Source organism: Halichoeres trimaculatus, unplaced genomic scaffold (genome assembly GCF_033239565.1).
Source record: "Halichoeres trimaculatus isolate MK-OKI-2021-1 unplaced genomic scaffold, fHalTri1.1 fHalTri1_scaffold_12, whole genome shotgun sequence".
Classification (NCBI taxonomy): domain Eukaryota; kingdom Metazoa; phylum Chordata; class Actinopteri; order Labriformes; family Labridae; genus Halichoeres; species Halichoeres trimaculatus.
This window is the reverse complement of record NW_027437190.1, coordinates 9,872,282-9,890,287: the sequence shown is the minus strand read 5'-3', so window position 1 is coordinate 9,890,287 and position 18,006 is coordinate 9,872,282. Positions and strand designations below refer to the sequence as shown.

At 38.1% G+C, this 18,006-nt stretch overlaps 2 protein-coding genes across 2 annotated transcripts; both read left to right on the top strand.

The window, feature by feature from the left end:
- The first annotated feature begins 3,683 nt into the window (after positions 1-3,683).
- Positions 3,684-8,084, top strand: LOC141800564 (scavenger receptor cysteine-rich domain-containing protein DMBT1-like). Its single transcript, XM_074683171.1, has 5 exons — positions 3,684-3,735; positions 4,462-4,807; positions 4,879-5,240; positions 7,642-7,761; positions 7,867-8,084. Exons 1-5 carry the CDS (start codon positions 3,684-3,686, stop codon positions 8,082-8,084), a joined length of 1,098 nt encoding a protein of 365 aa, XP_074539272.1.
- A 3,586-nt stretch (positions 8,085-11,670) lies between these two features.
- Positions 11,671-16,464, top strand: eny2 (ENY2 transcription and export complex 2 subunit). The gene is made up of 5 exons (XM_074683769.1): positions 11,671-11,940; positions 12,081-12,158; positions 14,462-14,532; positions 15,733-15,807; positions 16,122-16,464. The coding sequence occupies exons 2-5, from the start codon at positions 12,091-12,093 to the stop codon at positions 16,193-16,195; spliced, it is 288 nt and encodes a 95-aa protein (XP_074539870.1). The 5' UTR covers positions 11,671-11,940; positions 12,081-12,090; the 3' UTR covers positions 16,196-16,464.
- Positions 16,465-18,006: the final 1,542 nt, after the last annotated feature.

Below are 18,006 nucleotides of genomic sequence, written 5' to 3'. Positions count from 1 at the left end.
CATTTTTGTGTGATGCAGCCACACACCAAAGGGGTGAGCAAGTGACACACACACACACACACACACACACACACACACACACACACACACACACACACACACACACACACACACACACACACACACGCACGCACACACACACACACACAGACAAAAAAATAAAAAAATTAAAAAAAATCTATACACACTGTAAATTCCAAAGATATGGGAAAAGTAAACTTCATTCAAACAAATATAGAAACTCTGTTGAAACTGCCTTTAAGAACTGATAACAGGCTTTGTTCCTGTGGGGGAGAGAGTGTGTGTGTGTGTGTGTGTGTGTGTGTGTGTGTGTGTGTGTGTGTGTGTGTGTGTGTGTGTGTGTGTGTGTGTGTGTGTGTGCGTGTGCAGGTGCATGCGAATGCATGTGTCATTAATTTTCTTTATTTAACACCAGTAGTGTAAACCAGTTAAAGAGACCACAGTGAATATAATCCAGATTAAAATAATTTTAATGTATTTTGTTTGTTTAAAACCTCTGCATGGACAAAGTCATGGAACTCTTGGTCAGTCTAATCAAATCAATTAAATCTTTTTGAGATAAAACTTTCAAATTATTCAAATTTAAAAACAAAGCAGAAGGCTTATGTCATAACGTTCAGCAAATGTCAAAGAAAAGTTAGCATTTAGTTTCCAAACAGTGAGAAAAATTGTCAGTTAACTGAAAATAAATCAAAATGCAATGGTTAAAAATGTGTTTTTGTCTGTGTTATCTAAAGAAATGCTTGATGAAACTACTTGACATCAACTTTGTTTAAAAATTTGGCCACTCAAATTAAAAGTATACTTTTTTTTAAGAATTTAGATTTGGGGGCATCTGTTGACCAATTTTCCTTAAGATTCAGCCTGAAGACCTAGTATTTTAAAATCACTCTCTTTTTTAGGGTCCTCAGCCAGAGCAGAGAGCAGCAGGCTAGGAGGTGCCCTCTGCCAAAGGCGGAGAGCACTATTGTATTTTTTAATACATAAATTTAAATAAAATGTTTTTTGTTTTTTTTTCAGCTTTTGTTCTCCAAAAGTTTCTTTGATTGAAGGCCTTAAAAAAGCTGAGCTTAAAGTGGACTTTGAAAACTTCACTGTCCTTTGCTTTTCACTCTTTTGCATAATTACTTAACTTGATTAGAATCTTATTAATTACACACTGTGTACTTCATTGAAATTAAGCCCATTTTAGAAGCATACCAATTTTTGACATGGGAAGCAGCATTTTTCATTTGGAATGGATTTTGGTGGATGTCTGAAATTAATAATAAACAAATGCTCAGGGAATCGGAGGAATGGCTTACTCTTGCATATAAACATGGAATGCAAAAAAAAAAAATAGTTTATTTAAATGCAATGTCCCTTTTAATAAATTTTATTTACAAAATAAACAAAAACAAACAAACCCAAAAAAAACATCAACATCCGTGAAAAGACTTCCACCAAGCCTGCGCTCATATCTCCCCACTCATCGCACTCTGTGCACAATTAACGCTTTTGGACACTAGTCAATATGGCAGCTAAGAAAGTACCTCCAGTGCCCCTGAGGAGAGAGGAGACTGCAGTTTGAACCTTTGGGTTTCGCCTAAAGTCTATGTTTGTGTGAACCTTCGGTCGACCTTGGGAGGATTTGTGTACATGTAAACTGAAGGCTGCTTTGCATGTATGCTACTAAAGAAGGATGAAGGAAAGTCAGATATGGTCTGCTCTCAGGGGCAATTATTATTTTTTTCTTTGAGAGAGTTTTGACTGGTAAATGAGTTGATATTCCCATAATACTCAAATCCACACACATCCCTCACACATCACACAGAGCAGTGGAAACATCTCTGATAGATCACCAGTCTCTGTAGCTCCTGATGTCAGCGGTTTATGATGGGCAAAGAGATTTACTGTGAGTATGAAAATCAAATACTGCGAAAACAAACAGAAGGTTCATCTGAAGAAACAATGAGATTTAATGCAGTTTTTTAACTATTTAATTAAGGGCTTAAATTAATAAAACAATTTGCCTTGAAACAGTCATTTTGAGGTTGTTAAGCTTCAAATTATGATTTTGCTTCCAGCCAAACTTCAGATGAAAAGTTAATGTTTCTAACAGTGATTATATGTTTGTTTTATTCAGAAGCTTCACCAGAGTCAGATTGTGCTTCACTTATGTGGTCTCTGCACTTTTTACTGAATTGAAAGCCTAAGGCTATAGAGCCACTGTTTTCACATATGTTCTATTGTTCTTAATATGTGATTAATATTGACAGTCTGTGTAATGTGTTTAATGGGATATTATGTTCTACTTCAGTTTAAAGAAAAATATTGTATAGTTATCTTATTTTTTTTATTCTTTTCTTCAAGTTTTCAGATGAATTTGGGCAAATGACACTCAAAATGTACTTTAACTGATGAAGTCATCCTTTTGTGTTAAAGTGATTTTCTTCCAGTTATGGACCCTGCTGAGCGTCTCAGGTACGAGCTGCTTCCAGAATAAATTGTTAATTTTAAAATATGCATTTCTTAAAGAACAAATGGGCATTTTAAATGAAGTTGAAACATGACATGAAAACACAAGTTTCATCATTGCTTGTTGCTGGTGGAGGAGGGGTTTGTAACATCAATCAATCAATCAATCAATCAGTCTTTATGTGTACAGCGCCAAATCATAACAAATGTTATCTCAAGACACTTTACAAAAACATTTACGGATCTAGACCCGTAAATGATAATAAAATTTTATTAGCAGAAACCCAACATCAAGACAAGATAAGGAGTCTCATCTCATCTCATCTTAACCCACCATGAGTACAGGACCTTGCAGCATTTAGCAAGTTACAATGGCTAGGAAAAACTTCGCTTTAACGGGCAGAATCCTCGGACAGAACCAGACTCATGTTAGGAGACACAGACACAGACATAGTCTGGAGTTAAGATAAAACCAGCCGGCAATTCCCGGCAATAAACCAAAGCCGTAGCAGCTGGAGTCTGACAGGAGCATAGCAGCAGACTGTCCACTTCACAGATCCCGAAGAACCTACAAGACAAACTCAGAGCCTCCCAGAGAGGTGTATGGTCAGTAACTATAACAGGACATTACGACTAGAAGTTAGACTGACAGATAGAGAGAGGGAAACTTGAGCCCTGTCGTCAGTTTTCCCCAGCAGTCTAAACCTATAGCAGCATGACTAAGAGCTGGTTCAGGTGTGATCCAGCTCTAACTGTAAGCTTTATCAAAAAGGAAAGTTTTAAGTCTACTCTTAAAGGTTCAGACCGTGTCTGCTCCCCGGACCTCAACTGGTAAGTTATCTAGGAATCTAGGATTGTTATTTTCTTATCTACTACAGCCGAGTAGTGAGTTGCACGTGCAAGCCGCAAAGCTTTCCTTTATTCATTCAGACTATTTTTCCAACGCGAGCAGAACTCGTTTGTTTTAGTCTAGTGGCATATTCTTTCTATTTTCAACAAATTTTGTTGCAGCTCGGGAGTTTGAGCATTGTGCCACAGAGACAAACTACGTTGTCTAAGAGTCCTCTGTCTGAGCGGAGCAATCGAGGACGGCTTAAAAAGAACCCGTGGTGTCCGCAACAAGTTGATCAAGCTGAGAGGGAGCATAAGAGCTCCCTGCAAAGGTAGAGCAAGAATTCAAGGCAGCAGGAATAGCTTCCTTGAAAATGTCTACAGCTCTGTCAGACAAGTTCCTGGACAAGATGATTTCATTCGCAGGTGAGAAATCCTACAGCAAGAATTTGAAAGTAATGAAGAAATGATCCGACAGAAGAGGATTCTGCAGTAAGACTGCCAAGTTGACAGGTTCCACGCCATGAGCAAGAACAAGATCCAAGGTGTGGTTAAAGCAATGAGTAGGATGGTTCACAGACTGTGTGAAACCAAAAGAACTCAGTCATGACATGAAGGCAATACAAAGACTATCATCATCCACGTCCACATGAATAGAATAGTCACAAACGATGGTGATTTTATCTGAAAGAAAAACGATGTTGGAAAGAAACTTAGAAAAAGCACAGAGATATTGAGAGTATGGGCCAGGAGGCCAGGAGGCCAGTAGACGATAACAAACAAAATCGGCCGCACGGTTTTTACAGGTTGCTGCAAGAAACTCAGAAAAAGACTTTCAAAAGAGCTAAAGCCTAGTTTAGGCCTAGTGCTAATATTAAAGCTGCATCTGAAAATACACACACACACACACACACACACACACACACACACACACACACACACACACACACACACACACACACACCCATGGCCTGTGTCTCGAGGGTTATGAGTATTAAAGTGACTGGGAGAAGTGGACACGTTTAAAGGAACATATTCAGACAGAGCAAGTAAGTCAATATGATAGTCAGATATAAGTTCATTAACTAGCATTAACAGCTTTTGATGTTAAAGATCAAATATTTAAACATCTCATTATTTGCTTCTGATAAGGTTTACCAATCAGACTGGCTGGTCATGGATCTACCCAGTGTTCTGGGAGAGTTGAGGTTTTTCATAGATCAACCTGGGGAACAGTCTGTGATACCAGCTGGGACTTACAAGATGCCACAGTGGTTTGCAAACAGTTGAGCTGTGGCTCAGCACTAAGTACACCTGGGTCGACCAAGTTTGGAGAAGGAACAGGACCAATATGGCTCCATGATGTTGCCTGTTCAGGAGGTGAAAGCTTCGTCATGGACTGTCAACATGGAGAAACTGGCCAACATGACTGTGGACATGATAAGGACGCTGGTGTGGTCTGCTCAGGTAAGAAAACTGTTGAATTGAATTGTTGTGAGTAGGCTCTTTAAAGTAACATCTTTGAAATCAGCAGGTTTGTCACAGTGCTTATGTCTATTATCTTTACAGGCTGTGGTTTTATCAAGCAATGTCTGTCCTGTGTTCTGTTGTAGGTTTGGAAATGAGATTAGTTTGGCCTGAGCAAACAACTCGCTGCTCTGGGAGAGTAGAAATTTATTACCAACACAAATGGGGAACAGTCTGTGATGACGACTGGGACTTGGATGATGCAAACATGGTGTGCAGACAGTTGGACTGTGGTACTGCAGTGAGTGCCCCAGGTTTGGCCCACTTTGGTGAAGGAACTGGACCAATCTGGCTTGATGATGTTGCCTGTACAGGAAGTGAAAGTTCTTTGAGTGAGTGTGAACACAGTGGATTTGACCAAAGTGAGTGTACTCACCATGAAGATGCAGGTGTGGTCTGTTCAGGTGAGAAAACTTTTGTATAAAGTGTTTGCATCAAATTTCTGCCCTGCCCTCCCATCCTGCACCTCGCTTTGACCCTTTGGTCATAATATCAACTGTCAACTCCTCTCTGGTTCAGCTGGGTGGTGCAGTGGTTATAAGATTCCATCAGGGCATCAGGCCATGTAGCTTCAACGAGCAGACAGCACAGACCTCAGTCTCTGGAGAAAAAGGAGATATGTGCAACAAGAGCTGTGCTTTTATTTGGTGTAGCCACCCAGAAGAATAGAAAGAATAGAAAGAATAAGATCTTCAACATCCTCCCAGCAAACACTGGTCGGTTGTCCTAACAGGAGAAGAGTGTTCTTTAAAGACTGCCGGTGTCGGGTTTTAAATAGTTTGTTAGTGAAATGTAGGATCACTCAGTTTCGAGGCACAGAACTTAACCAGCCTACACCTTTTTAACTCCAACTGGTCACCAACTCCACAACCCCTGATCATCACATGTTTCATGTACTTCAGACTGTATGCATTCTCAACCATTGGAAATCATGAAAAGAAACTGACCACTTAAAATATATAAATAAATTAGGGCTGTCATTTTAACGCATTAATTATATTAACTAATTACATCGCACATTAACGCGTTATAAAAATTAACGCAGATTAATCTAGATCTAAACCGGTGGGGCGTTCAAAGACGCACTTATTTTCAAATGTCTGGCATTTTCAAACTGTTTGTCCTTTTCAAAAGCTGAAAAAAAAAAGAAAAAGGGTTGTTCTCGTCAGATTTTCAAATTTCTGACGCTCCCTGAATCACATGTGACGTCAGCAACATGCTTTAAACCGGGGAAGAGAGTGATTTTTGGGGGACTGCTGTCCACATCTCGTTTATTCACACGTCCTTTTTGAAAATCTGCAGAAAATCAACCGTTTGCTCTAGCTCAATTCTGTAAAAAACAGATAATTCTACACTCTTTACTGCATTAAACAAATCCTGAATGATTGATATTTGTCCTTAATTTAAATCTAAAGAATTCTTAGAAAATTTCCTTCCATCTTCCTGGTGTCATGTTTCAGCTTGGGGCTGCTCTGCACCAATGAGCAACAGTTTGTGTGTTCAGAGCACGTAAAACTGAAAATACTTCACTTTTCTTTGATCCAAGACTTGAAATAAGTGTTTTGTACATAGTTCCTCACAGTTTCTAGCCTTTAGCCCTGGTTCTCCTGACCTCATAGAAGTATAGAAGTTCATATTGCAGTGAAAATTGAGTAAAAATGTGACAGAAGCAAAAACCGTCCTAAAAATCAAATCAGCTTATCTTAGGTGCAGGACTGTGTAGATTTTGTAAAGATAACACCATAAAACTTTTTTTCATGTGTTCCTTATGCCTCAGGGTAGCTAAACATGTGTTGTATATATTCCCACCTTATTTAAATAAAAAGTTTTTAATGTCTTTTAATGTAATTTTAATGTCCTGGAATTCAAATTCTTTATTTTGGGACCTTAAGCAGATATGAGATTAAAATGCGATTATTTAGATTAATTAATTATAAATCCTGTAATTAATTAGATTTTTTTTTTATCGCCTGACAGCACGAAAATAAATACATGTTTGATTTTTTTTCCTCTCCAACAAGCTGCCTCTTCACCAAATGTGGCACCAACTGGAACAGCATCTCAGTCATCGACATGGTACACCAGTGCTTCAGTGGCTATTGATGGAAATAGAAACCCAGTTTTTTGGGAGTACTCCTGCACCCATACAGCACAAACAAGCAACAACTGGTGGAGTTTGATCCTTCCAGCGATGTACAGGATCACACACATTACCATCACCAACAGACTTGATTGCTATCACAGGATCAGAGGTGCTGAGATCCTCATTGGAAACTCCCCAGAGAAGTACGGTAACAATAACCCAAGGTAAAACTACAAATACATAATGGACCACTTTCTTCAGGTGACATCATTGTACAGTATGTTATCAGACTGATATCTGACAATATTTTGGCAGCATGGGTATCTTGCAGTGGCTCCTCTTAAAGGGCAACTCTGTTTTTTTGACACCTGGACCTTATTTATAGGTGTGTGCATGCTCATATACTCACTCAGACAAACATTGTGCAGCTCGGAGTCCTTCAGAATGTATTTAGATCCAACCAATTTTAGCCGCACTTAGTGGGGGGCACGGCAAGGGAGCTTCAGCGCGGAACATAATCTCTGCAAAATCCCTCATTTCGGCGATATTTTTTCTTTCATCGCTATCCATCGTTATCACAAACACACTCCTCTTCTGTTGCCTGAACTCCCCCTTTGTCCTGTGCTGTTTTTCTTTCTCTCTCTTTTTTTTTTCACTGTGAAACAACAAACCAAAAAAATCTTTTTGAATTCTTTCACTATTTCTCAGATGTGCTATTATAGACAGCATGGGAGCAGGAAGTACAGTAACCTTCAACTGTGGGGGAATGATTGGTCAGTTTGTCAACGTGTTACTTAGGAGATACGATGTATTGACTTTGTGTGAGGTGGAGGTGTATGGAGGTGAGTAATAATAGGGAGCCTGGCACTTCTTTCCATGTGCAGATCTTGAAATGAAACCATTGGTAAACAGAGTAAACCAGATCTGTTATCACTCATATTTTCCAGAAATGGCTGCTCCCTCCTACAGTGCAGTGGTTATGGGAAGGAGCATAGAAGTGGTGGAGAGGAGGCTGTGCTGGTCTGATGCTCTGTTCTACTGCAGAGACTTCTACTGGGACCTGCTCAGCATACACAGTGAGGAGGAGCAGAGGGAGGTGGAGGAGGTGCTGAGGAGCGTCTCCTTCCCTCTCACCAAGCATGTTTGGTTGGGCCTGCGCAGGTAACTGGTCCATTTCACAAAGGAGAGATGCTTCCCTGCTAGTTTGTTGTTACTTTTTAGATTATTCTTTGAAAAGCCACAAATATTTTTGCTTTAAAACAAATATTCAAACAGACTAATTAAAATATCTGGGAAATTTTACAGATCATTTATTAGCTACCTAAGAGAGTGATTAATGGTAAAGGAGCCTCAACTAAGAAATTACTTTATAAAGAAACAGAAATGTAAAAAGAACTTTATTTTGTGACTTAAAATCCCCTTTAATAGGCATGGGAACAAATTTGAAACAACCTGAAATATGAGCTTTAATTATCAAAATGACTCAAAATAGTTGTCTTTACATATACTGTTATTTAGGAACTTTGAAAGATATTTTTCTTGTTTTTGGATTTTAATCAACCGGATAAATAAAAGGGTAATTTTAATTTCCTGTGTTCGGCAAGAGTCTGCAGGTGGCATACTGAAACTAAACTGTTTTTCAAATGCCATACATAGATGGTAATAAAGTGGTATGATCATGTTATTTTCCACAAATATTACACTTTGTATGTATTAATAGTCTCATTATTATTATTATTATTATTATTATTATTATTATTATTATTTATTATTATTATTATTATTATTATTATTATTATTATTATTATTATTATTATTATTATTATTATTATATAATTTGATTTAACCAGATAAGAACTCCATAAGATCAGGATCTCTTTCAGATGGGTGACCTGGCCAAGAGGTCAGCAGCACATATCATAGAAACAGTTACAAGGAAGCGTCAGTCTAGAGTATAACGACATAGTGTATTCATTACAAGAAAGAAAAAGTGCCGTAGCGATTACAAGAAATTACAAGAAAGAAAAAATGCCGTAGCGATAGCATGAAAATAAATAGTTTTAGAACAACAATTTAATTTATTTCATCTGTCTTCTTTTGCACAGGAAAACATTGGCTAGTGGAAATTCTGATTAGCAGGTATCTTCCAAAACTTACCAATCACATTGGCTGGTGATCAAAAAAGTGAAAGTAGAGTTCTTCATTGTCTCATCCTAATCACAGAAGCTACAGTCCTTGTTGCAGCCGTCAGTGGTTTGACTTCCAGGCATGAAACTTTGCTGTAGCCTTCCCTGCTCTTCCGGTTTCCCACAGGTTCATTCTCTCAACAACTGACCTGTCTCAATAAGAGAAAATGCCGTAAGGTATGAATAAAGAAGCATAAGATAAAAGATCATGTCTGACTTCTCATGTTTTGTCCTCGGCATTAACTGAAGGTATCTGATGGGTGACACCTGGTTTTGGATGTCTGGTGCTACAGAGAACTTCACCTACTTTGAGACAAAATCCCACTGGAAGGAAACCAGTCCATGTGGTGCCATAAACACCAGTAACCGCTTCCACTGGGGGGATTTTCCATGTGAGGAACACTTTAATTTCATCTGTTTGAAAGGTAAAGACTGTGTCTCATCATCATTTTTTCAATAATTGGAACAAAGTTTTTCAGCCGCAATGTTTAACAATAAATTCACTCACACTGGTTGCTCCCTTTTTCTCAGTTACTCAGTATTAAAACCTACTGACCAATATTTTTGTCTGTTTTGTCCCTGATGCATTTCTACATAATGGCTGTTAAGTATTCAAGACTTTCCCCTCACTGTACATTACTCTGACCTTTCACCTCTCATACCTCTTCCCTTGACTCTTCACAGACCATCAGAGTGACCACAACAGAGTGCAGTTCTTCAGCAGCACCAGGCCATGAACACAGCATAGAGACAGTCATTTAGGTCTTCTTTGTCTAGTCTGTAATTTATTTTTTTTCCTGACTCCAGCATCTCTCAGCAGTTAACATCTTTCTGAACTCATTTCCTTAAAATTCTAAGGTAATAACTTTCAGTACATTTCAAATAAAACTTTAGTGCTTGGTGTGTAAAATGTGAAAATACAGTCAGGTGAATGAAATAAATCACAATGCAATGAATGAAAGTTAACTCTTGCCTTTTGTTATGCATTTTTGAAATGAATCCTTGATAAAATTACTACATTTGTTACTCACTTAGAAACCCACATGAAAAAAAAAACATCCTTTGTCTGAGAATGTAAATTATTGGGCACCTAATAGTCAAAATGTACAAGAATCAACCTAAAAGGTCTTAAGAAAAAGGTTTATAAAATGCCTTTAAATTATTTATTGAATATATACTTAACGGTTCAGTCCTCTTCACGCTGTTTTATAATAATTTCCCAAACACTTTAGGACCCAGTCATTCTTCTATTTATATGATATTAAAATAATGGTCAGTGATTGTAAAATGTTGTCAGCAAATCACAACTTGTTGATAAAGACTGTTTCAAGAATCAAAGGTAAATTAAATGGACATGCAATCTAAGAATAACATCAAACTTCTTAAAGTATCCAGTTGTTTTTCGGTGCCATGTTTAAATTTACTCTGTCTTTATTTCACTACAAATCTCCTAAAGATTGCAGATAATCTTCAGAGTGGATTTTTCCAAAGTACTTCTTTAAGATTGAAATTATTTGGATGGAAAACTAGAAAATAACTAGAAAATTATTTGTTGCTCTGTTGTATATCATCTCAAGCGTTAAAAAAAAAACTTACAAACTCAGACACCCACCTCCACGACCACCACCACCCCCACCACTGCCATCATTGTGAACAAACTGTTTAATGTCACAATGTCAAGGTAGGTCATCAGGGTTGCCAGATTTGACTTAGAATTTTTAAACTGAACAGGATGTAAAACCTGCCCATCTCAATCAAAACCACCCCGAAACTCAACCTCTCTAGAAACTAATGTTGAAACTATAAAACTATTACAGGCAGAATGTCAACAGCACACAACTACTCCAAAGAAAAAAAAAGAAGATGCCAGACAAACAGGCTCCAATCAAAAAGTGCATCTGACAACAAAACAGTTGACCCAGATTTCTCTACTAATGATGTTGTTTTAAGGCAACCACAAAACAGTTATCCAATATCAACATGCAATGTGAGTAACCAAACACCAGAACCCAACTTATAAAATAAATGAACTCACGATGTGAGTGCAAGGACACAACAGTTATTTAAAATGTGTAAGCTTTAACTTTTTTTTAATTCTTTTCTTTTTCCCTTTCATGGGAAGTGTTTTGTTAATATTTTCTCTGAAATGTTTTCTCAAATTCTGACAAATTTACACACATCTTTATCTTTATCTATTTTTTTTTGAACAAGTTTCGTTGTATTTTCATTAAATATTTTCTGGCCATTTAATTAAAATAGCACAGCTGAATTTTAAATTTTTAACCAACCTTGACTCTTGAATGTCATCCGTAGACTTTGTTAAATACAGCTCTTACACTAACTTAAATTTCATCCGTAGACTTTGTTAAATACAGCTCTTAAACTAACTTAAATGTCATCCGTAGACTTTGTTAAATACAGCTCTTACACTAACTTAAATTTCATCCGTAGACTTTGTTTAATACAGCTCTTACACTAACTTAAATTTCTTTACCAACACTGCCGCCGTGTGGTGTAACGGAGTAGTGCAGTTCATGTATGCCCAGGAACCATTGTTTCCCACTGGATGTTTCCTCTCGGAATGAAATATCTGAGGGTTGACCTCGTAAATTCATAAACAGCCTGTTTTCTGTCTGACTGAAGCTGTATGTATCCTAAACGTTGGTCAAACCTTTTCTTGAACCAGCAGTGAAAGCTTTTCTCAGACTTTTCCTCTTTGCCTCGCATTGAGCACGGGTACCGTAATGTCGTCCTAACTTCTGATGTGCGCCACAGTCTGGCTGTTCCGTTGAGATTGAGGAGTTGGGACCTCTTTTATTCATTTTCCTCCTGTGTGTAAGTACTTTTAAAAACATACTCAGCAACATTAGTGGGGAAGTGACCCAGCTTCTGTTTGTTAAAAACACTGGGTGTCCAGAAACATTTAATCTTGTTTGTTATGGTGAAAGTATGCTGTGTTGTTTCTCTTTCTCAAGGTAAAAGACTATGAGTAAAGAGACCAGGATGAGAGCAACGATAAACCAGAAGCTGACCGAGATGGGGGAACGAGAGAGGTGACGTAAAATAACCCTGAAACAGTCTTTATGATGTACACAGCAGAAAATCTGGTGACGTGGTTTGCAATGTTTTGACTATTTTTTTCCGGTACATCGTCCTCATAGCTTAATTATGGATATCCTTTCTTTGATATTTGCACAGAATATATTTTACTTGAGATATCTTACGTTGGGCTTTATCACAATGCTAGTAGTTCAGGGTAGTACTTTATGAATTGGGCTAAGAGTTACCTTTTATGACTGATGGGTCTCTAAGCCAACGCACTGCTCTGAGATGTTAAACTGGCAGGATATAGCTCAAGTCATGATATTGAATTAAAGTGGGTCCTTAAATTTATGGGAATAATGAGAGAAATGTCAACATTTCTAAAGAAAATTGTGATCTGATACAAGGCATTCAAATCTCATAAACCAATCAAACAGAAAACGCATTGAAGGTCTCAACTACACAAATCAACTTTTTTAAGGGAAAAAAAACAAGGTTATTTTTTTGTTAGGGAGAGCACTACGTCTAAAAAAGCTGGGACATGTGTATCACTCTGTAGCGTACTGTCTTTTTTTATCACAGTAGATATATGGGAACTGAGAGGGCCAGTTTCTGGAGTTTGGGAGGGAAATTTTGTCCCATTATTGTCTGCTTAAAAATTCTAGCTGCTTAACAGTCCTGGGTTCTCTCTGCCAGGGGTTTTTTATTTATTTTTTTTTTACCAGTTTTTGAAACTGTTGAAGGTCTAAACTGCAAGCCGGCAAGTTTAGCACTCAGACTCTTCTACAGCCGTGGGATAGATTATCCAGATGGAAGCTTATGTTTTGTTTTGTTTTGTTTTTTTTTACTTGTACATATCCTAAAGTAATGATGGAGCCTTTACAGATGTGTAATGTGTGACTAATGCACCCCCATACCATCAGAGATGGAGGATTTTAACTGTGCAGCATTGATTACAGGTCGAATAGTTCCCCTACTCTATAGAGCTAAGGACACAGTGTCCACGATCCAGATTCAAAAAAAGAGTTTCAAATTTTGATTTGATCAGTTTTCCACTTTGCCTCAGTCTGTTTTGTGTGACCTTTGGCTCAGAGAAGATGGTTTGGGAAGGTGTTCACCAATGATTCTTTCTTTGCATCACAGAGCTTTAACTTTCATTTGGGGATGGCATAGTTAACTGTGTTCACAGACATTGATTTGTGAAAGTGTTCCTCATCTCATGCAGTGGTTTCTACTACAGAGTAAAGTCTGTTTTGAAGGCAGCAGTTCAGTACTGGTTTTTCTCCTTGTCTCCTGCACACAGGGAGATTGATGAAGTGTTAGTGACCATATTAATATGAACCATAAATGTTGGAATATTCAAAGTCATCCTAATTTATAGCTGGGGAACATTTACTAAAATTGCTCCACATTTTGTGACAGTTTTTTAAGAGACTGGTGAACCTCTGACCATCTTTACTGCTGAGAGACTCAGCCTCTCCAGGGTCTTTTTTTACCCAGTCATTTGGCTGACTTGTCGCCAGTTAACCGAATTTCAGTCAGGAACACTCTTGTCATACATTGAAACATTTATGGTCAAATGGATACAGTTAGAATTGGCGTTGAAGCTCTGCTTTTTAGAGTACTCCCTGGGTTAGCCGAGCAGCCTGCTCGAGGTTTCCAGGTAGTGCAAGGCAAAACCCCCATACGTACGTTCAAATTAGAAGGATGCATACATATCAATAGGATACATACAGAGTCTTAATAGGAGGAGGCTGAGGTGGAGGAGGAATTATTAAGACAGCAGCAGCTGGGTAGCAAAAAGGTAGTAGGGATAAGACAGAGTGATGACGTGAATAAATACGCCGCCATGTCTTGTTAGACGCACGCTGTGATTGGTTGAGAGGGGTTGGAGATTGAACATCAGCCTGTCAGCTGACCACAGCTGGGCGAATGACTTCCATGTCCTCCATGAACTTACGCTAACTCCATTAGTTACAGAAAGCTCCTCAAACTGTTTCTCATCAGAACGTCTTACCTCGCCCCTGGCACAACTTTTTTGAGAGGTGTTGCTGTCATCAAATTCCAAATCGGGACATATTTTGCATGAAATGGTACAACGACTCTTTAAATATCTGATCTGTTCTATGTTCAATCAGGAATTAAAAGTAGTTTTGCAAGATTTGTGAATCATCACAGTCTGTTTCGTATACATTTTACAAGATCACACATTTATTGAACTTGTGTTGCAGTTATGATTAAGATGATGGTTAAGTGGTATTAACATTCTATGAATAAAAGTGTTTTTTGCTATTGTGTTTGCTTTTTATTCCAGACTAAAGGAGCTATTGAGAGCTAAACTGACCGAGTGCGGCTGGAAGGATCAGATGAAAGCTCACTGCAAAGGTAAAAAATACAGCAGCCCACAGCATGGAGGATCATTGACATGTTTTTTTCGTAAGATACACAAAGCAATTCAGGCATAACTTAGTGTTGAAGAACAACAGCCATTGGTGGAAAAAGAGAGATTTAAAGAACTGCAAATAAGAAAACAAGGCAATGGGCAGGAAATAAAAAAAGAAAAGAAAACTTCCCTTAGTTTGATTACCCTTGGGATGGTTAATAGTAAACTGAGAGAGGAAGGTTTCTGTCTAAATATTTGGCAATGTAATATTGGTGTGTGATAAGTGGTTAGAAAGGTGATAGTAAAAAGGAACAGGTGATGTTGAAGATGAGGGGTCAGTCACTGTGGTCGGGTCTCTGGTTCTTGACTGCTTATGATTGGTGGGTATGGAGGAGGATTGATTTTCAGACTATGTGCTTAAGACCTGAAGCTCTGTGGATCCAACATGCATACTTTTAAGTTTATTACATATTTCTACTGGAAATAATTCAAATTAGAAATGTTTCAAATCACAGTTTACAGTCCATTTTCATACATTCATAAACCCTTTTTAATAATGGGAATCACTTGAGAGACCCACCACTTCTTATTCTCAAGTGTTGCTGTCCACCTTTTAATCACAGTTTCAAGGTCAAAACTCAGCTGTATGGAGTATTACTGGTCGTCTTTTAGAGCCCAAGAATACTTCAGAATGAAGTGGACTAGAGAAATATTACCTTCAATTCCTGTTCCTGTTTTATTTGCATAATGAGAAGTTATCTGTGCCAATAAACAACAACACAGTTATAACAGCTTTGTTTTAGTCAGGTAAGCCATAACTATGTGATTGTGAAGAAGCTTACACCTGGCTCACTGTCACACTGTGGCTTAAAATTAAACCTGCAGACTTTAACTGCTGTAAATCTTATTCATATGCCTGTTTTTACTACAGCAGCCTCAGAAAACTGGTAGGAAATCATAGACATAACTGATACATAAAACCTTTCCCTCCAACTGATTTTAAAGAATGAATCATGTTGGCAGCTAGAAGTGAGCGGTAACAAACTCCAGCATGCACAGCTTCAGGAGGAGACAATTTCTACATCATAGTTTAGTATTATTTGACTGTTAGAGCAAGTTTCCAAGAGTTCCCCCACAAAAGCTGCCAGGATTTTCCTCGTGGTGATCGTAAAACGTTTAATGTTTGTTCTCCTTTTTTTCAGAGGTAATCAAAGAAAAGGGCTTGGAGCATGTCACTGTGGAGGACCTGGTGGTAGAGATCACTCCCAAAGGAAGAGGTATATTTACTCCACTGTCAAGTGGAACTCATGGTGCAACCTATGTCGCACAGAGCTTCTGCAGCTGTGTTGTGTTTATGTTTTTCCTCCGTGAGCTTCTGAAGCTTTAACCTGAATAGCCTCATAACTTGATAACACACTAGATGAAACGTGCTTCCCAGTTACTTTACACTTGAAATTTCAAGGAGTTGGTTCAGTCATAAGGAGCTGCATTTTCAGAAATGGATTTGAGTGTATGTTGTTACAGGATCATTAGCATCCAGCACCCTTTCAAAAAACTGAACAGTTTTCATGTTTATTTTTCTCTTTTGCAGCTTTGGTCCCAGACAGTGTCAAGAAAGAGCTCCTCCACAGAATAAGAGCCTTTTTGGCCCAGCACGCTACATAATCCACTCACTTTGACAATGTTAATGTTCGGTTACACCACCTGCCTACCAGGACGTCTTCTATGAGGTTTCAATGAAGTTAATTTACCAGAAAATTAGAGATGCTGTGTTCCTAAGTTACCAGTTCATGCAGACATAAATGTGCCTGTTCTGTTTTGTTTTACTTACTCAGTTACTAATTTAGTCATGATTTGCAAATGAGTTTATCTTACACATGTTGTTGTGCTTTGTATAAGATGTGCTGTTTAAATAAAGTTTTTGTTTTATCAGACATAGATTGAAATTAGTCATTTTTTTAAACAATATTTTGATTAAGGAAAAACAAGTTACTTACAGTCTCAAAGTCAAATCAGTCACAATAATCTGTCTTTTCAATTACACTACATTATGAGTTCCTGGGCTATCTTGATTACTAAAGCCACTATTTAAGTGAAATTATGTGTAGTTAATAATCTTAAATGTAAGTGAAGCCTTTTTACTAATTTTGGTTCTATTTTTTTTTTTTCTGAAGGGTGTAAAAAGTTTAACTCAAAGAAGTTATTTCCAACAAAAGAGACACTCTAGGCTTTAATGTTGCAACATTAAAATACAAACAACCCTTCCCATGGTATAGATTAATCAAAGACCTTTTCCTCTACATCCCACATCCACATGAGGCGCCAACCCAAAGTTTGGTGTGTCAACCCCAGCATCCACAGAAAACGATCATTTACAGCTGGATCTGTTCAAATAAAGAGAATAAAATAGAATAGAATAAAAAATACTTTATTTATCTCTGAGGGAAAATTCCTCTGCTGCTTGGTTAGCATGGCTAGCTTGACGATCTTATTGGAGATAAAACTTACGCTCCCAATAACCATGGATGGAAAGACAGGTCGATGTTGTCACTTCTTGGCTCACACCTCAGTACCAGCACGTCGTCCTCACCTCCTTCTCCTCACCTTGTCGGAAATCATCAGGCCCTGCACCAGTTAGCATTGACATGCTACAGGCTGCTAACAGCTAATTTTACATGTAAACAATGCAGCCATGGTTACATGTAGGAGCTCTAGACAAACACAGGACTAAAAATAGTAAAAATATTGCTGAATACACAAAAAGTTTGTTGTCCATGACCAACAAATGAGCCACACAAAGTACTGACTCACTCCAAACACAAAGATTACGAAAGAGATATGAGAAAATCACAAGAAACGGACAAGGAAGAGAGAACTGCTGCAACAGGCAGCCACAACACAGCGGCGCCTAGCAACGACATAGGCAATGTATTTGACAGGAAAACCAAACTTTCCAAAGACATGAATCACAAACAGCTCTGGCTGTATACCAACAATACAACATTCATGAAATAGACTGTAAATCCAAAGAACCTTGACCCTGTAATGACAAATCTGCACTTGCTTTTACCTCCCAGGTTAAAAAAATGTTCCCATGAGTGCTGGGAGAGCAGGGTGGCACAAAGAGATTAGCTGGAATGACTTTGCTCAGAGGGAGAGTTGGACACTCTCTGGAAAAATTGCCTGAAATCAGTTGTCAAATCATTTCAAGTTCCTTGGTGTTGTGTATGACTTGAACTAGAGCTAACAAATGTTCCATATAAAAGTCACTGAGCTGAGAGCAAAAGTAATGAAATGTATTTAAAGGGTATCAGTTATAACCATTTCTTGGAAAAGTGAAACTCTTGAAAGTTGTGGTGCAGCATCATAATCTCCTCATCCAGTCAATAAAAACAGGACTATAACAGGAATGTGCAGTCCTGAAGCCCTCTTCATTTCACTTTTTTCCACCCACACGCTCGGCCACATCATTGTTT